This window comes from Balaenoptera acutorostrata, chromosome X (assembly GCF_949987535.1).
Source record: "Balaenoptera acutorostrata chromosome X, mBalAcu1.1, whole genome shotgun sequence".
In the NCBI taxonomy this organism is placed as follows: Eukaryota; Metazoa; Chordata; class Mammalia; order Artiodactyla; family Balaenopteridae; genus Balaenoptera; species Balaenoptera acutorostrata.
In genome coordinates, this window is record NC_080085.1 from 93,828,652 (window position 1) to 93,849,229 (window position 20,578).

Here is a 20,578-nt window from a genome sequence, read left to right on the forward strand (position 1 = left end):
AGTGAGTCTTTTGTAGGCAGCATATAGTTGGGTCTTGTTTTTTTAATCCATCCTGCCACTCTATGCCTTAGGACTGAAGAATTCAGTCTGTTTACAGTTAGAGTAATTATTGACATGTAAGCACTTCCTAATGCCACGTTATTGTTTTCTGGCTGTTTTGTAGTTCCATTGTTCCTTTTTTCCTCTCTTTCTGTCTACTTTTGTGAGTTGGTACTTTCCATAGTATCTATTTCTCTGATTCACTTCTCTTTATCTTTTGTGAAGTTATGATGGGTTTCTGCTTTGTCGTTACTATAAAGCTTACATAAAACGTCTTATATTTTTAACAGTCTACTTTAAGCTGATAGCAACTTACTTTGATCACATACAAAAGCTCTCCCCTCTTACTCCCCCTTTTTATGTTTTTGATGTCACAATTTACCTCTTTTTATATGGTGCATTCATTAACAAATTATAGTCACTATAGTTATTCCTTATATTATTTACCTTTAAACTTTATACTATAGTTAAGTGGTTAATACACCATCATATCACTGAATTAGAATTTTTGGAACCTGACTCTATGTCACTCTTTATCACTGTGTTGTATATTTTCATATGTTTTCATGTTAACAATTAGTGTTTTTAATTTCAGGTTGAAGAACTCCTTTCAGCATTTCTTGTAAGGCAGGTCTCATGGTGATGAACTCCCTCAGCTTTGTTTGTCTGGGAAAGTCTTTATTTCTCCTTCATTCCTGAAGGACAATGTTGACAGGTAGAGTATTCTCGGCTGGCAATTTTTTTCTTTCTACACTTTGAATATATCATTCCACTCTCTACTGGCCTATACAGTTCCTCCTGAGAAGTCTAGTGATTCTTTAATGGATGTTCCTTTGTAGGTTACAATCTTTTTACTTCCTGCTTTTAGGATTCTCTATTTGTCTTTGATTTTTGACAGTTTTATTATAATGTGTCTTGGAGAAGGTCATTTTTAATTGAGATAATGGGGTGATCTATTAGCTTCATGAACTTGGACATCCAAATCTCACCCCAGGTTTGGGAAGTTTTGAGCTATTATTTCTTTAAATAAACTTTCTTACCCTTTCTTCTCCTTCTGGAACTCCAATGATTCTGAAATTTGTTCTTTTTTGTAATGTTCCATAGATCACATAGGCTTTCTTCACTATTTCATTCTTTTTTTCTTTGTTATCCTCTGACTGAGTTATTTCCAAGTTCCTGTCCTCTAACTCACTGATTTTATCTTCTGTTTGGTCTATTTTGTTATTCATGTTCTCTATTGCATTTTTTGTTTCATTCAATGAATTATTCAGCTCCCAAATTTCTGTTTGGTTCTTTTTTGTGTTTCTTTCTCTACGTTAAATTTCATTTTGTTCATGCATTATTTTCCTGATTTCACTGAATTGTCTTTCAGTGTTTTTTGTAGCTCACTGCATTTCCTCAAAATAGCTATTTGGAATTTTTTATCAGGTAAATCATAAATCTCCATGTCTTTGTGTTTGGTTACTGGAAGATTATTGTGATCTTTTGGTGATGTCATGTTCCCTTGATTTTTCATGTTCCTTGGAGTTTTCCATTGCTGTTTTTGCTTTTGAAATAGGAGTCACCTCCTCCAATCTTTAATAACTGTCTTCAGGGGAGAAAAGCCTTTCATCAGTCCTGCTATAAACTCTGAAGCTTTCTTAGACCTTATTTGGATACACCTCCTCTCCATGCTTCTTGCTCCCTCTTGTGGCATAATTCTTCATCTTGTGTATCTTCTCTCCATTTTACAATACACCAGGCTGGCTGCTGATAGCCTCCTTTTTGTCTTCTCATAAGTGGTGCTACAGCTCACATTTGTGTTTTTTCCCTTGCCATAGTGCATTTTCTGAGCATACTCCCTGTCTACCAGGACTTGCTCTTGCTCCTGCCCTTGAGAAGTACAGACAAGGAGCTGGTTTCGGACTGTGATAGGTATGGGTTTGGCACTCAGGGCATTGGGAGTGCTCATGGGCCAGGTTGGGGGATCCTCCAGAGGTTTTCCCAACAATAAACCTGTATATTTATGGTTGATTGATTTTCAAACAGAATACCAAGAATGTCAATGTTGTCACCAAAGGTAGATTTCATTCTGAGGCCTCTTCTCTTGGCAGCCGTTTCACTGTGTGCTCACATGACCTCCTCATGGTGCACACACAGTGAAGGAGGAAGAGAGCAAGCTCTCTGGTCTCTCTTCTTATAAGGACACTAATCTCATCAGAATAGGGACTGCCCTCGTTAGCTCATCTAACTGTAACTACTTCCCAAAGGCCCCATCTCCAAGTACCATCACATTGGGGGTTAGGGCTTCAGCATATGTATTTGGGGGAGGGGACAAATATTCAGTCCATAACGCTAGGCAATATTTAGGTAAGTATCACATGAAGTCTTTACATAATGACAACCTCCTAGATTTACCTCTAAAAGGAGCTTGCTAAGGAGCATTGGCAGTAGCAGGCACCAAAGTATATAATGGGTCCGTTGTACATACTTTTTAAAAGTATGGCGTTGGTTAAAGAAATGATGAAGAGCACAGTGGAACAAAATGAAAAGGTTAATTTGAATCTCACATTAAAAAATCAAGATTCCAATTAGCAACAATTAACTCTTCCCACAAGTCGTTGCTTACAGTTTCCAGAAGTAAATTTTAAAATCAACTGTCTATATCTATATTTTTACTTATCTGTCTAGCAATATATTCATCTTGGTATGCATGCCTTACAGAGTGTTCTGAAGAGTAAACTAGTTGCATAATCATGGATTGGAATGGTTTAACTATTTTTAAAAACAAAATGTTGATACCTAAAAACTTAATGTTAAACATCAGTTGCAGCTAAGTCTATGAGCCCCATCTCGAGTAACCTCCAACAAAAGAGACTTCGGAGGAGCACTAACAATAGAAGTAAATAAAATATTGATCAACTGACAATGAAATCATTTTAATGGTGCCATGAAGAGTCCAATGGAGAAAAGGAATAAGTGCAATTTTGCTATGTAAAGCGAAATCTTAAATTTAAAATAATCAATAAAGATTCTAATGTGCAACAATTTACCCTTTGCACAACATATGTGTGTCTGCCTTGGTTCACCCTTTGCACTACTACTCAGATACACTCATACCCTATGTTAAGTATACTCCGACATCAAAATTTTCAAGGAGGTACAGGCCATAGTCTCTAAAATTAAGTAATACAGGAGAGTTAATTGAACAAGCTATGGTCCCCCTGCTTCAATTGGTCTTGAAGCCATAGTCTATACATTCTCTTCTATCATTCATTCTAGATTACCCTTGCTCTTGACCAACACTGCAGCTGGTTTAAGTCATTTACCGTTTGGGACAACCCAACATTTTATCTCTGAGGGGTTAGAGCCCTTTGTTGCCTTGCCATTATTAGGTCATTGTTACTGTAACTGTACGTTCATTGTTATCATCAGGCATGGAAGCACTAAAAGACACCCCAGTGGATCATCTGAGTGACAAACATATTCTTCCCTGCCTCCATTAGGTAACAGAAACCCTAACTTCTTATGATAATCAGAGATAGTTATGCCCACTAGTAGAGTAATTCCTTTCTTTGCCTTCTGCTCTACCAAAATGAGAAGCCTAAAGTGACCAGGTGGTAATTGTAGTTTCGGGTTAGGTGGAACCCTTAAAGTGTTTTCTGGTGGAAGCATCACCCTTGAGAAGCAGACATGAGTATGTAGAAACAAGAAACACAAATTCTGTAAGTGGGTCACTGAGTTGGTTCCCGGACATGTATTCTAGCTATTAGAAATACAATACCGCATATCATTTGTTGATATGTAGGTATATATTATTCACTCTGAAGGACAATATTCCAACACTGCGGTGTTTTCCTGTCTGGTGCCTTAGCTGTGCCTTTAACAGGCCATCCAATCAGCTTATTGGACCAGCTAATGCTGAGTTCTATGTTATATTATAGGACCAGTGGATCCTTGTGGTCGTATACCCATTGCCACACCTCCTTCGCCATAAAATGGATCCCTTGAATCAGGCATTTTGTAAACTTCAAATTGTGATGCCAGCAGAGAAAGCAAGCTAAACTCATATCTGGAGAAGATGTCAATTCTGTTAAGAGCAAATCACACCATCCTCCATGGTAGAAAGGTCTGAAATAATCAAGTTGCCACCAAGATGGTAGCTGGTTTTGGTGAGTATTCCATGCTTTTGAGCCCGTGTATAGCCTCCATCCTTACCATCATGGCTACTCCACTTACCCATTGTGCAAACGCTGGGGTGGCCAAGGATGGAGGCTGGCTGACATGCACAGGACGAGTCAGAGATAAGGTTGTGCAAAAGCAGTATTAGGCACCAAATGTGTCTGCCACACCTGGACCCAAAGTAGTCTTTGCTAAATGGAGTCACTATTCTCTTATCCATGACATTGCCCTCAGCAACAGCAGCAGGAATATGTCCTCCATCTCACTTACACATATTACAAATATCCAACAAGTCAATCTAATTGGCAGAACTGAATTTACTATCAGAACTCTAACTGCAATTAGTAAGGTAGAATGGAGGTTGAGTTAATCAATCCACAATATCTACTACATTTATTAGAAATTTATGTACTTTTATTCATAAATGCAATTAGTCTACTATTCTGAGTTATCTTCACAAAGTTTGTGTTAAGGTTATCCTCGTTTCATAAAATTAATTGAATCTCTATACATGTTTGTGTGTATGTTATATCTGAAGTGAGCATTATGGAATATGTCTTCCTTGGGGGTTATGCCTGCTTCTTGTCTATAGAATTTTGGCGGCCTAAGGGTTGCTTTAAGTCTTATGGCCTAAATTAAGTCTGATAACCTAGATTATTTTAATCCTGGTGGCCCAAGCATTGGTTTAAGTCTTTTTCACAAGCTTTCTTAGTTCAGGCTTATGGTTTGTTTAACAGTTCCACTGTCTCAAAAACAGGCTTGGCTTCAGTCAGCCATATGTGCCAATAACCACACCTGCACTTCTTATGCAGGCGTAGTTTTCAGATTTGCTATAGCTTTTTTTTTTCTTTCTTGCTCCCGTATCTCCCTGTTTCTTTAATGTGGATTAACTTGAGGTTGTCAGTCTTCTGTGGAAAAACCACAACATTAAGGTAATCTTTGACCTGAGCATTTTATTTAAATGAGAAGTTTTATAGGGTGTCACACCGTTAGTCTAATTTTCCCATGATACATTTTAATAATTTGAAACATTTCATTGAGCATTTGTCCTTCCAAAGATCTCTCAGTCTTATTTTTTACAGTTTGAGGTTGAAACCCAGTTGGGTTTTCCAACCATAAGATGTTTGAAATTCTTGTATTCTCTATTCTCCTTTATTTCTGTTTGCAAACCAGCTAATTCTTTCTTGAGCTATTCTTGCCAATTGTATTAATCAAGGTTCTCCAGAGAAACAGAACGAATTATATAGATAGATAGATAGGGACAGAGAGAGAGACAGAGACAGAAAGAGAGATATTTATTACAGGAACTAGCTTATGCTATTATGGAGGCCAAGAAGTCCCTCCATTTGACATCTGCAAGCTGGAAAACCAGGAAAGCCAGTGGTGTAACTCAGTCTGAGTCTGAAGGCCTAAGAATCAAGGGGCTGATCGTGTAATTCCCAGTCTGAATCCAAAAGCCTGAGAACCAGGAGCGCTGATATCCAAGGGCAGGGGAAAATGAGTGTTTCACCAAAGCAGAGAGAATGAACTGCCCTTTCTCCATCTTTTGCTCTATCCAAGCCTTCAACAGATTGATAGATGCCCACCTACCTTGGTGAGGCTGATCGTCTTTACTCATTCTACTGATTCAAAAGCTAATCTCTTCTGGAGACTCCCTCACAGACACACCCAGAAATATGTTATATCAGCTATCTGGGCATCCCTTAGCCCAATCAAGTTGACACATAAAATTAACCATCACACCAGTCAAAGCCAGCAGTTATTGCCAAACACTATCATCACTATTAGAAACAGTACTAACATTTTGTTTTCTAGCTTCTTCCCCTATATTTCCCCACTAACATTGCTTTCCAATCTCTTCTCTTAGAGTTACAAATTCCCTAATTATATATGCTGAGTCTATTGCAAGTTACAGTTTCACCAGATTTTTGCCACTGAAAAATCCTACCACAAAACCACTTAGCCAATGTCATAGTTCAGGTTTTTGTTGTAGTAATACTCTCAGTACCAGTCTTCTGTATTAATCAGGACATGTTAAACTAAGCTATGGTAACAGTCCTATAATCTCAGTAGCTTAACATAACAAAAGCATGCTTCTGACTCACACAAATTATGTTGTGGTTTCAGATAACTCTCCAGAGTATCTTCCCTCTCTATGGTGACTGAGTAATCAGGCTTCTTCAAATTTGAGAAGCTCTAGCATCTCAACACAAGTCATCTTCAGTTGCTGCAGCTAGGAAAGAGAGGTGGCAAGAGAGTTGCACATTAGCAATTAAGTGTTTTCACCTGGAAACAAAAGCTCCCACAGCCCCTTGGCCAGAACTAGTTAGGTAGCCCTTACCAATTACAAGAACACTAGGAAATACACCCTTGCAATGCACATAAAATGGAAAAAAACCAGATATTTTTGAACTTTAGTAATGTATACCTCAGATACTACTGGAAGTAGCATAGCTTATAGGTAAAGAGCACACCTGGAGTCACACACCTTAAATTCAAGGCTTAGCTTTGCTATTTGCCACCTGACAAATGGCTTAAACCCTGAGCCTTAGTATGGATAATAATACCTATCCAATTAAATAATTATTTATCTTAAATGATATTATGTTTGTACAATGCTTAGCACAGTTCCTGGCACACAGGAAGCATTCAATTAATTATTCTATATGCTGCATGGTGCATAATGACACTGTGATCCACTAAGCTGTGATTATGACCAGTAAAATCTGCTGCAGATAATCTCAGGGACATCATAGCAGTACCACTTGTAACATATGGATTACTACAGTTCTCCGTCATTTACCAGTTTTTGACAGACCAGGAAAATGTTGACACCGTTGTAGTCCCCACAGTAGATTAGAGTGAAGACCATGATGATAGTAATGTGTTGACAGGAAGAAAATTAATGTGACAGAGGTTATTTCATTTTGCTAAAACGTCATAAATTTTGTAGAACAGTGGTCATTTACTATAATCAGGAGCTACTCCAAAATTACAAACTGAAATCGAAATTTGAAAAGGAAAGAGATAGCAAAAGCAAGTAAATGACCCTGAAGAGCCTCTCAAAAGAGCTGTTCATAACATCCTTTTATCTGGCTTCTGCAAATGCTATATTACCATATCTCCTAAGTAATTTTATCCAACCTTTATCTGTCATCAATTAGGATATTTTAGTAAATAAAATTTCATAACTCACATTATTGGAATGATGTTTGGCCCTTCTAGAGAAAGAAGTATATATTACAAATAGAAATTTTTCTGTGAAATGACTCTAAATTAAACATATGTTTTATGTTCATGGCACTAAATACTCAGAGTTTATGCAATATATTATTTTTTCTACTTTTAGGTGATAAGTGTATTATAAGTTTTAAGCTTCTGATAAATGATAATAAAAATATATTTTTCAACTGATATATTCATATTAAATTAAAAGTTTTCAAACTTGTATATTTTTTCAATCTGTGATCAAATTTTCTTCCAGAATTATAAAATTAGCATGTGTTCGGGCTTCCCTGGTGGCGCAGTGGTTGAGAATCTGCCTGCCAATGCAGGGGACACGGGTTCGAGCCCTGGTCTGGGAAGATCCCGCATGCCGCGGAGCAGCTAGGCCCGTGAGCCACAATTACTGAGCCTGCGCATCTGGAGCCTGTGCTCCGCAACGAGAGAGGCCACGATAATGAGAGGCCCGCGCAACCGCGATGAAGAGTGGCCCCCACTTGCCGCAGCTAGAGAAAGCCCTCGCACAGAAACGAAGACCCAACACAGCCATAAATAAATAAATAAAATTTAAAAAAAAAAAAAAAAAAAAAAAAATTAGCATGTGTTCACTGAAAACAATGAAATGAAATAATATAATGATCTTATTAAAAAAATATATAATTTCACACACACACACCCCCCCCATACACACCCCTTTCCTTCTTCACCTGCAAACTCCAAATAACTTTCTATGTATTATTCCACACGTTTCTCATATTCAGTGTGTGTGTGTGTGAGTATGTGTATTTCGCTTAATACATCATGAATATTTCTTCATCATTAATATAGATATAACTTATCCTTCCTTTAAAAGCTGAAAAAATGCGCTATTATGAATATACAACAATTTGTTTAAGCTTCTACCCATTGGTGGACATTTGATTAGCTTCTAGCATTTTGTCATTATAGGCAAGGCTTCAATAAGCATTCTTTGCTGATATACTATATCAGTAAATCACATGCATCTCACAGTGAGAGAAGGAGGGAGAGAATAAGAGAATTACATTTCTCTTGATACTGAATCTGAATCTGAAGTGAAAAATACCTGGAATAATATACACCAAAGCTATTTATAGACAATATCTTAGAAAGGGCCCTAGGAGTAGGGTCACAGGGCAATTAAATCTTATTTTACAGATTTCCCCTACTATTTTCTAATCTAAAACATACACTACCTTTGTAGTCAGAAAAGTAAATGAAATTTAAAATTTGAAGATATGCAGAAATTATTCCTTCTGTAACTTATTAACAAAATAATGATGTAGACAGTAAGCATGGAAGGATATTAAATATGCTGTGGAGTTTTAAAATTATTTTCAAATAGTTTATTAAAAATGTATCAATAGTGTATTAGGTTCCTAGGGCTGCCATAACAAAACACCACAGACTAGGTGACTTAGAACATGCGAAATTTATTCTCTCATAGTTATGGAGGCTAGACATTCAAAATCAAATATCTGGTAGGTCCATGCTTTCTCTAAAGGCTCTGGGGGAGGAATTCTTCCTTGCTTTTTCTAGCTTCTGGTGGTTACTGGCAATTCTTGCCATTCCTTGGCTTGTAAATGCATCACTCCAATCTCTGCCTCTGTCTTCACATGGCATTCTCTCCCCTCTGTGTCTGTGTCTTCCCATGTTATCCTCCCCTCTTTCTCTCTGCCTCTGCATCTCTTCTCTTCTCTTCTTATAAGGACACTGGTCATATTGGATTAGGGCCTGTCCTAGTCTGGTTTGATCTCATCTTTCCAGACAAGGTAAGAACCTTACAACACTTCAACTCCATTTACACCCTCCTACCTTATGTGCTGTTATCATGTATTTTAATTGCACATATATTTTAAACTCCAAAAGATATTATTGCTGTTGTTTTGAATAGCCAATATTCAAGTAGATTTACCCATATTAACTCTTTTTAGTGTTCTTCATTCCTTCTTGAATTACCTTGTTTCCATTTGGGATCATTTTCCTTTTGCCTAAATAACTCGCTTTAGTATTTCTTTTAGTGCATGTCTGATGGTTATAAATTCTCTCAAGTTTTGTTTCTCTTAAACCATTTTGGTTCACCTTCATTTTGAAAGAATTTTTGCCTGGTTGGAACTTTTTTTTTCAACACTTTAAATATGTCAGACCATTGTCTTTCTTCATTATGTCTTTCGAAAATTCAGTTGTCAAGGTTATTGATGTTCCTGCAAGATAATGTGTCTTTGTTTTCTAGTTTCTTTAAACTTCTTCTTTGTTCCCACTATCCATCAGTTTTGCTTTGATGCACCTATGTCTGGTTTTCTTTCTCACTGTATTAGTTTTCTATCATTGCCATAAAAAGTTACTACAAACTTAATGACTTAAAACAACACAAATTCATTATCTTTTAGTTTCATAAGTCAGAAGTCCAGTATTATGTCTTACTGGCCAATATCAAAGTACCAGCAGGGATGAGATCTGTTCTGGAAGCTCTAAGGGAAAATCCATTTTTTTGCTCATTCAAGTTGTTGACAGAATTCAATTCCCTGTGCTTGCAGGACTGAGGTCCCAGTTTTCTTGCTGGCTGTAAGCCGAGGGCCGTTTCCAGCTTCTAGAAGCCATCTGCATTCCTTGACTCATGACCTCCTTCCTCCATCTTTAAAGCCAGCAATAGTTCAAGTCTTCACGCCACATCTTTCACTAACCAAAATTGCTGCTTTCCTCGTCCACCTTTAAAGGCCCACCTGGATCCAGGATAACAACTTAAATTCTACCTGCAACCTTAATTCCCTTCTACCATGTAACGTAACATATTCATAGTTCTGAGGATTAGGATGTGGACATCTTTGGGGGTTCAGTATTCTGCCTGAAACAGTCATTATACTGCTTCAGATTCATATCGCATCTAGAACATACAGCTTGAGACCATTCTTCAGTTTGTGGAAAATCCTCAACAAGTATTTCTTAAATACTGCTTTTGCCCTCTTTTTCTTTTCTTCTCAGATTCCAATTACATACACGTTAGACCTTTTCACCATGTTATCTGTGTCTCATTCTTTTTTCTGTATTCTCCGATGTTTTTCTCTCTGAGCTTTAGTTTGGATGTTGTCTACTGTCCTATTATCCCATCCACTAATCTCTAATTGTTGCTTTTTGTTTGTCCTTTAAGCCACACATTCTATGAACTGAAAAATTCTTTGAGGAGAGAAAAGTAGCAGCAAATGGAAGACTCATCTCAATGTTTTCCATACACTACAATGTGTCCTCTCATGTCCTGGCTGCCTTGGTTCTCTCTAATGTCTCCAAATAGCTTTGTAAAACTTTTGTCAAGCACTTAGAGTTACTGTCAGCAGTAGAATTAGTTCGATACCAGCTGCTCCATTGTAGCTGAAAATAAAAGCCTGATGCATGATTTCCAAGTTATAATTTTTATATTTAAAAATATGTCACTGTGTTAGAGACACCTTCCTATAGTACAGAGAAGAAAAGAGATATCTCCTGGCCTTGTCATGGTGTTGAGAGTTTAGATCAATCCCATAGTATGGAAGGAGGAAATGCATAAAAGATACATGAGCAGTCTGGCCATATTCCAGTGAAGCTCAGTATCCTTGAGACTGGCACCTTCCCTACAGTTCAGTTAGTATGAACTTCTTCCTCCTGTTCCTCTGGCCTAACTAGCATCCAACTTGGAGGTTAGACAAAATGGCAGCCAATGAATAACCAATTATGATGTTCCAAAAAATTTTTTGGCAGTTTTGTAAGTAATTTTAACGGGCATTTTCTTGACTACTAAAGAAGTTAGGATACTTTTCTTATGACTCTTTCTTTCTTTTTTTTTTGGCCACGCCATGCGGCATGTGGGATCTTTGGTTCCCCAACCAGGGATCGAATCTGTGCCCCCTGCAGTGGAAGTGTCGGACTCTTAACCACTGGACCGCCAGGGAAGTCCCTCATTTATTTCTTAACACATTTTCTAGCTTGTGTTATATACTGCACATTAAATTATGAAACATCTTTTTACTGACCATTTGCTCTTTAAGAATTATTATCTGTACCATGTAAATAGTATAAATTTTCTAACATGCTACATCCCAGATCTTCTAGGTAAACTATGTTTTAAATCTCATAACAACCTTGTGAGGTACGTGTTCCACTCCATTTTTATTTTTATTTATTTATTTTTGGTCGCACTGCACAGCTTGTGAGATCTTAGCTCCCTGAGCAGGGATTGAACCCAGGCCCTTGGTAGTGAGAGCGAGGAGTTGTAACCACTGGACCGCCAGGGAATTCCCTCCACCCCATTTTTAAAAGGAGGAATCAGGTTTAGAGAGTTTAGGTAACTTGGTCAAGATCAAACAACTAGTAAATAGGAGAAAGAGAATTCAAATTTGTATTAGTCTAATTAAAAGCTAGATTTCCATTTCTAGTAGTTAAACTAGGAGCAAACTATAGGTAAAGCACATACATATATTGTTGCTGATGCCTGTCTTCTGAGATCTGGTAGGGAAGAAAGTGAAAGATCCCCAACCAAAGATAAATTATGAGTTACAATTTCTCATCATTCTCCAGAATATAGGCTACTTTGAAAAAGGATAAGGGTACATGAAATAATTTCAACAGCCTAGGGATACCACCAAAGAAACTGGGTCCTCCAGAAAACTGTGTCTAGTCAGAGAGGGAACAGCATGACCTTAACCATGTGTCAGATGTTACAACAGCACCAGCACAGACTAGTGATATGAATTTTTTCCAAGCTGTTTAAGAGAGAAATCCATTAAGGCTTCTATCTTATGGAGCCAGCCAAGTCCTGGTTTTTATGAAAATTAGCAAAACATTCAAGGTCCAGGCTATCCAAGCACATGGAGGACCATCAGATATCCAGGATCTGAACAACTTAACTACATCTAAAATGACCAGACATTCAAAGGCTGGTTTGTTAAGGCATAGTAATCCACCTTATAAATCGTATAGCTAGAAGCCAACTTACACTTTAATTTCAAAAATAAGAGCAGCACCTAAATTCAGAATGCTATATCATAATGAAATTGCATCAGCCAGCATTATGTCTAAGTCCTACACATTTCATATATTTTAGGGAACAACCTAGTGATTAAAGGGGAAAAAAATCTCATTACAATACCACATTTGTTTAATGGGGTCCTTACCAAAGACCAGGACTCATTTCCAAGTCACATTAATTTTCAAACCCATATTTTTTAGAGACTGGAAAAAAAGAGTGGCTAAACAAGATAGAAAGATTATTTTACTCTTAAATTAAAAAGCCTGGATATAAGCAAGTGAGGGCTGGTATGCTGGCATCATGAGGTTATCAGGGTATTCCATTGTGTGATTACACCACAATTTATTTATTCATTCTCCTATTATAAATATTTGGGCTGTTTCCAGTTAGGAGTTACTATGAATAATGCTACTGAACATTCTTTTACATATGTACTAGTGCAGCTATTAAAGTTTCTCTAGGCCAGTGGTTCTCACCTGGGAAGTGTTGATGGTCACAGTGATTGGGGAGTACAACTGGCATTCAGAGGGTTAGGGCCAGATGTTAAACATCCTATACTGTTTGGTACCACCCACTACAAATAAAAATCATTCCCCCACGAAATGTTAATACCATCTTCTCCTTTGACAAACACTAGTCTTGGGTATATACAAAGGAAAATTTATGGATCATATGGTATGCGCATGTTCAACTTTACAACTAGTTGAACAAATTTACACTCCCACCAGTGGTTTATTGCTTGACATCCTTTACAACACTTGGCATTCGTAGGCTTTTTAATTTTTGCCAGTCAAGTGGGTATATAATGATTCCTTCTTTAATTGCTTTTGTCCTCTTGAAGTTCCCAAGGAAGGATCCCTAAATGCTGCTGCTGAAGCTATCCTTACTGCAGATGAAGTGGAGCACATTTTCTATGAGTCCCAGGATCAGTAGAACATCACTCAAGAGAAGCTATCAGAGATGATAATGATGCCTTAAATGAACAGGTTCAATATTCTTAGATGAAAATGGCAAAGAATAAGATGAGTAAAATGAATAAGGAGGAGGAGAAGGAAAAGCAGATTCTTCAAAGGACGCATTCAAGAAAATTAAGATACAATCCACATCTTCAAAGAAAATGTTTGTAAATCATATATCTGATAAGGGACTTGTATCTAGAACATACAAAATATATAAAGACCTCAGGACTCAATAATCAAGAGATAACTCAATTTAAAAATAGGCAAAGGAAAAAGAAAAAAAAATTTTTATTAAGTATATAAAAAATAAAAATAGGCAAAGGATCTGAATTGACATTCCTCCAAAGAAGATATAAAAATGGCCAATAAGCACAATGAAAAGAAGCTAAAAATCATTAGTCATTACAGAAATACAAATCAATACCACAATGAGATATCACTTCACATCCACTAAGATAAACTAAGGTAAACAAAGACGGACAATAGCAAATGTTGGCAAGGTTGCAGAAAAATTGAAACTCTTGTACGTTGCTGGTGGGAATATAAAATAACACAACACTTTGGAATACAGTTTGACAGTTCCTCAAAAAGTTAAACATAGAATTGCCATATGAGCCAGCAATTTCAGTCCTAGGTATCTATACCAGAGGTTTGAAAACACATGTCCACACAAAATCTCATACACTAAAATCATAGCAGCCTTATTCATAGTAGCAAAAGGTGAACACAACCCAAATGTCCATCAGTTGATGAACTGATGCACATAATGTGGTATATCCATAAAATGAAATACTTTTCAGCAAACAAAAAAATAAATGAAGTATGCTACAACATGGATGAAACTTGAAACCATTATGCTAAATGAAAGTACTCAGACACAATGTATGTGTCCATTCATATGAAATGTCTAGAATAGGCAAATCCATAGTGACAGAAAGTAGATAACTGGTTCCCGGTGGCTGGGGCAGGGAGTTGGAATTGGGGGTAGCTGCTAATATGTATAGAGTTCCTTTATGGCATGATAGAATGTTCTAAAATTAGATTGTGGCCACAGACGTACAACACTTTGAGTATACGAAAAGCAATCAAATTCTCCAGTTTCGATGAATGAATTGTGTGTTTTGTGAATTATATTCCAATAAAGCTGTTATTTTAATAATAAACTAACACAAACATCTTTAGATAAATAGCCTACTGAGAACCAACTTTCTGACCCAGCTCTATTTCATGTAAGGCAACCCAGCATAAACACTGGTGTTCGGATTTCCAAAATGTCATCAAATTGTAGCCACACATTTCAACAAACAAATTCTTGAGAGGAGGAATGTAAACATCAAAGCATGCTAGATACATGATGTTAGGATGACCAATGAAGACAAATGGGAATAAATTAATCTGTAGAATACTGAGAGTTTACAGTCAGTCCCCCTTCATCTAATAATCAGAGAAACAGAGACCTAATAAATTGAAAATGATCAAATCCGGGACTTCCCTCGTGGCTCAGTGGTTATGACTCCACGCTCCCAATGCAGGGGGCCAGGGTTTGATCCCTGGTCAGGGAACTAGATCCCACATGCATGCCGCAACTAAGAGTTCACATGCCACAACTAAGGAGCCCACCTGCCGCAACTAAGGGGCCTTCAAGCTGCAACTGTAACATAGGAACATCTTTGATTCCAATGAGGTAGGGAGTATTATAAGCTGTGCAGATACATCCTTGTATATAGAGGTAATTTAGTTAATAAAATCATCAAAAGCAGCATTAAAAGGGAAAGATATTGGAAAAGGGCAGCGTTATGCTGGAGGCTGTAGTGCTCTGGCTGCCAGGCAGCCGCCCTGAGGCCCTCTTTTGTTACCGTGGTGATGTTTGGAGAACTTACCTAAATACTCTTTGAGATAGCATCTGAACTCTCCACATCCTTTTAGCACCAACTAGTCATGACACTTGTTTTTCCTCCTCCCCCACATCTCTACTCATACTGTTATAATCTTATGAATTTGATGAACCCACAAGTGTACCTCCAATGCCCAGTGCACATGGCCAGGGAATGATGCTGATTTGTCTACCCAAGGCAAATAAATGAAAGAATAGTTAAATGAATGAGAAGATCAACCAAGATTATTCAAATAAAAATAACCAAAACAAGATTATTCAATAAAAAACTGATACATCAGGGGGATAATCCAGGATCTGTGCAACCTTATGTCGTGGAAAGGACATTGGCTTAATAAGCAGGAGTCTTGGCTAATAGTTCTGATGCTCTGTCACTTACCACTGTGTGATCTTGGTCACAAGAGTCCCGTTTTCTGGGCCTCAGTTCCTTCACTGTAGTAAAAGAGGGTTGAATTATAGCAGTCGTTTTTTAAAATTTTCCAGTCACAATCTATAGTAAGAAAAACATTTTACATCATGATGCAGTATACACATATACATACCAACAAATCTAAAATAAAAATTGTATGAAGCAATCCTTACCATTACTATGTGTGAGGTACTCTGACATTTTCTGTTCTAAACTTTTTCATATTTTTAGTTGCTGGTTGTAACCCAATAAATTGACTTCATGACCTCATTAACGCCTCACCACCCACAGTATGAAGAACACTGAACTAGTTAGTGGGTATATAATGGCTCCCTGTAGTTCTAGCATTCTATGATCTTATGTTATGCCTGTATCTTCTTTTTAGAATAATAATAACAATTGCTAGCATTTACTGAACACTTAGTATGTGCCAAACACAGTTTTAAGCACTTTATCTATATGAACTAACTTAATTTTTCAACTACTGTGAATACTTTCATTAGTCCAATTTTAAAGATGAGGAAAATCGATGTGGCAGATAATCTGCACCAAATTTAATGGACTGCCAAAATAAATTTCATGTTGTATTTAAAGTGTTTTGAATATCTCAGAACATCACCGTTTCATGAAATAAAAGTAGTGTAGCACCTGCTTTTACTATTTTAAGCTCTGGAGGGCACTATAACATTGTCCAGCTCTCAGGGGAGAGAAAAAATCAATAACCTAAATGATACCTATTATTGGCTCTAAAAGTCATTTCTCTTACTTATTCTATTATTGAGTAATTAATCCCAAAACAGGTGCTTATAATGCCTTCAGAGAACATTCATACATAGGTGTGATAACTATTCAAGTAGACACCTTAATTCTCGGGGAGATGCACTATCAGCAGATTGTCAGTAGAACAATACAAAAGACTTCAACTATGTTCTCATAGTTAGTGTATATCTTTATTGTGTGTGGTATTGTAAAAACAAACATGGGTGCTATTTCTTCCCAATTCCAGTAATTATTCAACTACTGAGCACCATTGCCAATATTCATCTTTTATGAATTAGATAGACTCAGAATATGATGATACAATACTATTATGTATAAATTCCACTGAGTATATAGTTTAGGGGGTGCTGATGGAACGGATTTGAAAGATTTAAAATCAGTTCTTCTTGGATAAACAACAGAGATAGCTGATATTTAATGACTCCTGCAGTAAATCCAATAAAAACCCATAATTTCATTTATTCATTCAACAATTACTATTGAGCACCTGCTATCTGCTAGAATACTGATTTTTGCACTGGAGATGCAGCAGCGAACATAACAAAGTACCTACACTCGGGGAGCTTACTTATTTTGTGCTTTGTAAGTTTGGATTTTTGTTTATTATATTTGTTTACAGAGAGGCACACATATATATTCCCTTTGGTGGAGAGGCAGTGAGAATTACATGTTTCATTTATTTAAAATATTTGAATGCCTTTTACTTATAGCAAGAGTGAAAGAACTATAGGAAACAATAAAGAAAAAATCAATTTCTACTCTTAAAAGGCTTACAGTCTAGCTAAATTAGTGGCTCCTAACAAGGGGTGATTTTGCCCCCCAGCGGACATTTGTCGATGTCTAGAGATATTTTTGGTTGTTACAACTGGGAGGGAAGAGTAGTGCTACAGGTATCTAGTGGGTAGTGTCCAGGAATGTTTCTAAACATGCTCCAGTGCACAAGACATTCTCACAACAAATAATTTTCTGACCCTAAATGTCAACAGTGTCCAGGTTGAGAAACCGTAACTTAGGGAGATGAGCTACATACATTAAAAGTTTTGTTTTTAATTACAAGGTATTAGATGATAAATGTTAAATGAGTGATACATACAAGGTGATACAGATAAGAGAAAGATCATTCTAGAATAAATTGATTATGGGAGGCTTCATGAAGGAAGTGGGGCTCAAGCTGAAGTGTTAGGTCACTCTTCTGCTCAAAACAGAGCAAAGCCTACAAGGCCCTTCTACCTCTCTGACTTTATCTCCTACCACCCCTCCTCTCACCTCTCCACTCCAGTCAACTGGCTTTTTGCATTTCCTTTAAAATATCAAGCATGCTTCTGTCTCACGGAATCTATTCTTACTGTTCCCTCTGATTTAAGTGTCCTTTCCCAAGAAGTCCACACACTCCCTCACTTCCTGCAGATCTCTGCTCTATTCAATCTCTTAATAGAGAACTCTTCCCTAATCATATTGTATATAAAATATTAACTCCTGCCCCCTCCCCTCCCTTTCCCCTTAACATGTTTTTTGGTCTCCAAAGCAAGAGTGTACCAGGCCTAGAGCAGACACTCAAGAAATACATGTAGAATTAGTGAATTAGTTAAATATTAATAATGGCAGTGAGAAGAAGCTTGAGTAAAGGAGCCTGTCTACTGTTATCCATAATGGCCTAGAACAGTGCCTGCCTCATGGTAGGGACTTCATAAATAGTGAATAATGAATGATGAAATAGACAACCAAGGGAGATTAATATAATCAAAACATGCCTGTTTCTATCTTTGAAAAGTATTCTTAGGACAATTACTATGTTCTGTGTATACTGGCACATCTGGGTACATGGAATAAATGTTTTATTTTTAATTCTGACTATTCTTACCAGCTTTTTCACATTACATTCATTCCATATACAATCCTTGTAGTTTAGAAATGCAGCTTCTGAAATTCTATATCCTACCTGTATGTTAAGCCAGGTATTGTATAAAACATAAGTATATTTTAAGAAGTGTAATCTAAAGGCAGCTCTCCACCAAGCCAGTTCTATAATTTTCTGGCTTCATTTGCACTTAATCACGAATTCACCCACCCTGCACTCAGGGAGCCACTACAATTATGCGAATGCTAATAACACAACAACTAATGTTTATGGAGGACTTTTTGTGCTAGGAACTGTCCTGAAGGCTGTGCATACATTGTCTAGTTTTGTTCATACTACAGGAGACCCATATTATCACATTCACGTATATCAAACTCTAATTTACCTTCTGTGGCTGGCCCAAGGCCAAAAGCCCGGAACTCCTGAGCTATGACTTCTTGCCTCCCGCTTCCAGCCACGTTCTCTTTTCTTGCCTCTCTGCACCCTCCTTTCCAGAAGAGCCACGAGGGCTCCTCCCCCTCCCTCTTGCTACTTTGTTTTGGAAACCATGGCGACCAACGGTTTTCCCGCTTCTCCTATCCTGGCAAATGGGCGGTCACTAGGTTAGACGACCCCGTACCTAACCCCGGGAGTGACTGACTACTAACGGCGCCTGAGAGACGGAAGCGCGCTGAGCGAGGGGCGGAGCCAGAGAGCTGACGCACGCTCACGTAAAGGCTTCATAGCGTCTCGACTGGGCGGAGCTTTACCGGTCAGTCCTGTCGGAGTAGCGGCCGTCGAGCGAGCGCGCGGTTTCTCTCAGGCTCTGACGAGAAAAGTTAGCTTTTGGGAGCGAAGAGGGTACGCGGTCACCCCGCAATGTCTGGTCAGTTAGGTGAGCCGCAGGAAGGCCCGTCACATGCTGGGCTCGATCTGCCGAACCCTGAGAGAAATGAGGCTGGGGTCCAGAGAGGTGTGATCCGAAGGCGCGGGTCCTGGATCCAAAAGGTCCTTGAGCAAGCAACGGACTCACCTCTCCAGTGGATCACCCCGTCGGAGGTTGTGCCTGTCGCTGTTTTGGCCGTCCAGAGGTACCTGTTAGAGGGTGAGGCACGCGACATGGAATCTAAACCTCCGCTTTATTGCTATGATGTGACGATCTCGGACGGGGTGTTCCGTGAGAAGTGTTACCTGGACCCCAGCCTGAATTTTCTCGTGTATAAAAATATTCTCAAAGTTGGCATAGAAGTGGAAATTTCCAGAGTCTCGTGTGTTTACAACGAGAAAAGATTAGGCCAGGGGATCCTGTGCATAGATAACGTCCACTGTGGGGAGTCCCTGGACTCCATTTCTTTAGAAATTCCCTTCAGAAATAGAGCGCACCGGGAAATCCCGGAGAGGCCGTTAAGAGGCGGAAAGAGCCATTACCTGGCCCTGTGGAATAACGAAGATCCATATGGAGATATCTGGTTAAGCAACAAGGAACCTGAGGAGTACAATTTTAACAGTAAGTAATTGGAGGGAACGACGGAGGGGTTAAAGTTTTCGGGAGCTTGCTTTAATGGGAAAGGAAACGAAGGTGCTTTGGTATTGTTAATTATAAGCCGGGAGTGGTAAGAGACAAGCTTTGATGGGTGATGGGGTTCCAGCTCGCGTCTTGCTTTGATTGTAAAAGTGGCCAGTCAGGAAGTGTCCGAATACATCTTAAATTTAATCTGACGAACGTAGTGATGTTGCAGTCAGTATTCCTCATGTCTTCGTTATACGTTTGACTACAGTGGAATTCATCTTAGTTTTAGTCCCATTCCAGTCGTGGAAGTAGTACTTTCTGTGTTGGTTGGAAAGTGTATAGATTTGAATTCGGCGTAAAGGTTGTAAATATTTGTGGTTTTGCCTGTTTTAACTTTCGTTCAAAAAAGGATGTTCCGTGATTTATTCCTTAATAATTCACATTTAATGAAACGCCATTTTCTATACCTTTGAGTGTGGCAGTTTTGTAAATGTTGTTTTTTGAATGTGTGATTTTGTGGGAAAGCTTGGAATTCTCATTTTTGTGTTTCTTATTACTTACCACGAACAATACTAACCTGAGAAGTTCAGTTCTTCTGTTTCAGAAGTAGGAAGTTAACCTGATAATGCTAGCTCGTCCGTCATCAGCAAATGCTCTAAAATATGTTTTTATCTGTAAGAGATGGAATAAGGGGAATGATAGTACTATAGGCATGTACGTGTGTGGAATGGGGAAGAAATAAAGTGCAAA

General features: G+C 38.1%; 1 protein-coding gene and 1 long non-coding RNA gene across 2 annotated transcripts in view; one reads left to right on the forward strand and one right to left on the reverse strand.

The window, feature by feature from the left end:
- Positions 1-6,313: 6,313 nt before the first annotated feature.
- On the reverse strand, positions 6,314-18,940 carry LOC130706401 (uncharacterized). The gene is made up of 3 exons (XR_009006672.1): positions 18,725-18,940; positions 15,672-15,782; positions 6,314-6,433 (listed from the first exon to the last, which is right to left on the reverse strand). It is a non-coding gene; the product is annotated as an uncharacterized LOC130706401 (long non-coding RNA).
- Positions 18,941-19,103: 163 nt separating this feature from the next.
- The window catches only part of RADX (RPA1 related single stranded DNA binding protein, X-linked), a 62,443-nt gene continuing 60,968 nt past the window's right edge, over positions 19,104-20,578 (forward strand). Inside the window, exon 1 of the mRNA XM_007178329.2 lies at positions 19,104-19,825. Coding sequence (XP_007178391.2) covers positions 19,198-19,825 — 628 coding nt within the window. The 5' untranslated portion in view covers positions 19,104-19,197. The remainder of the gene's footprint in view (positions 19,826-20,578) is intronic.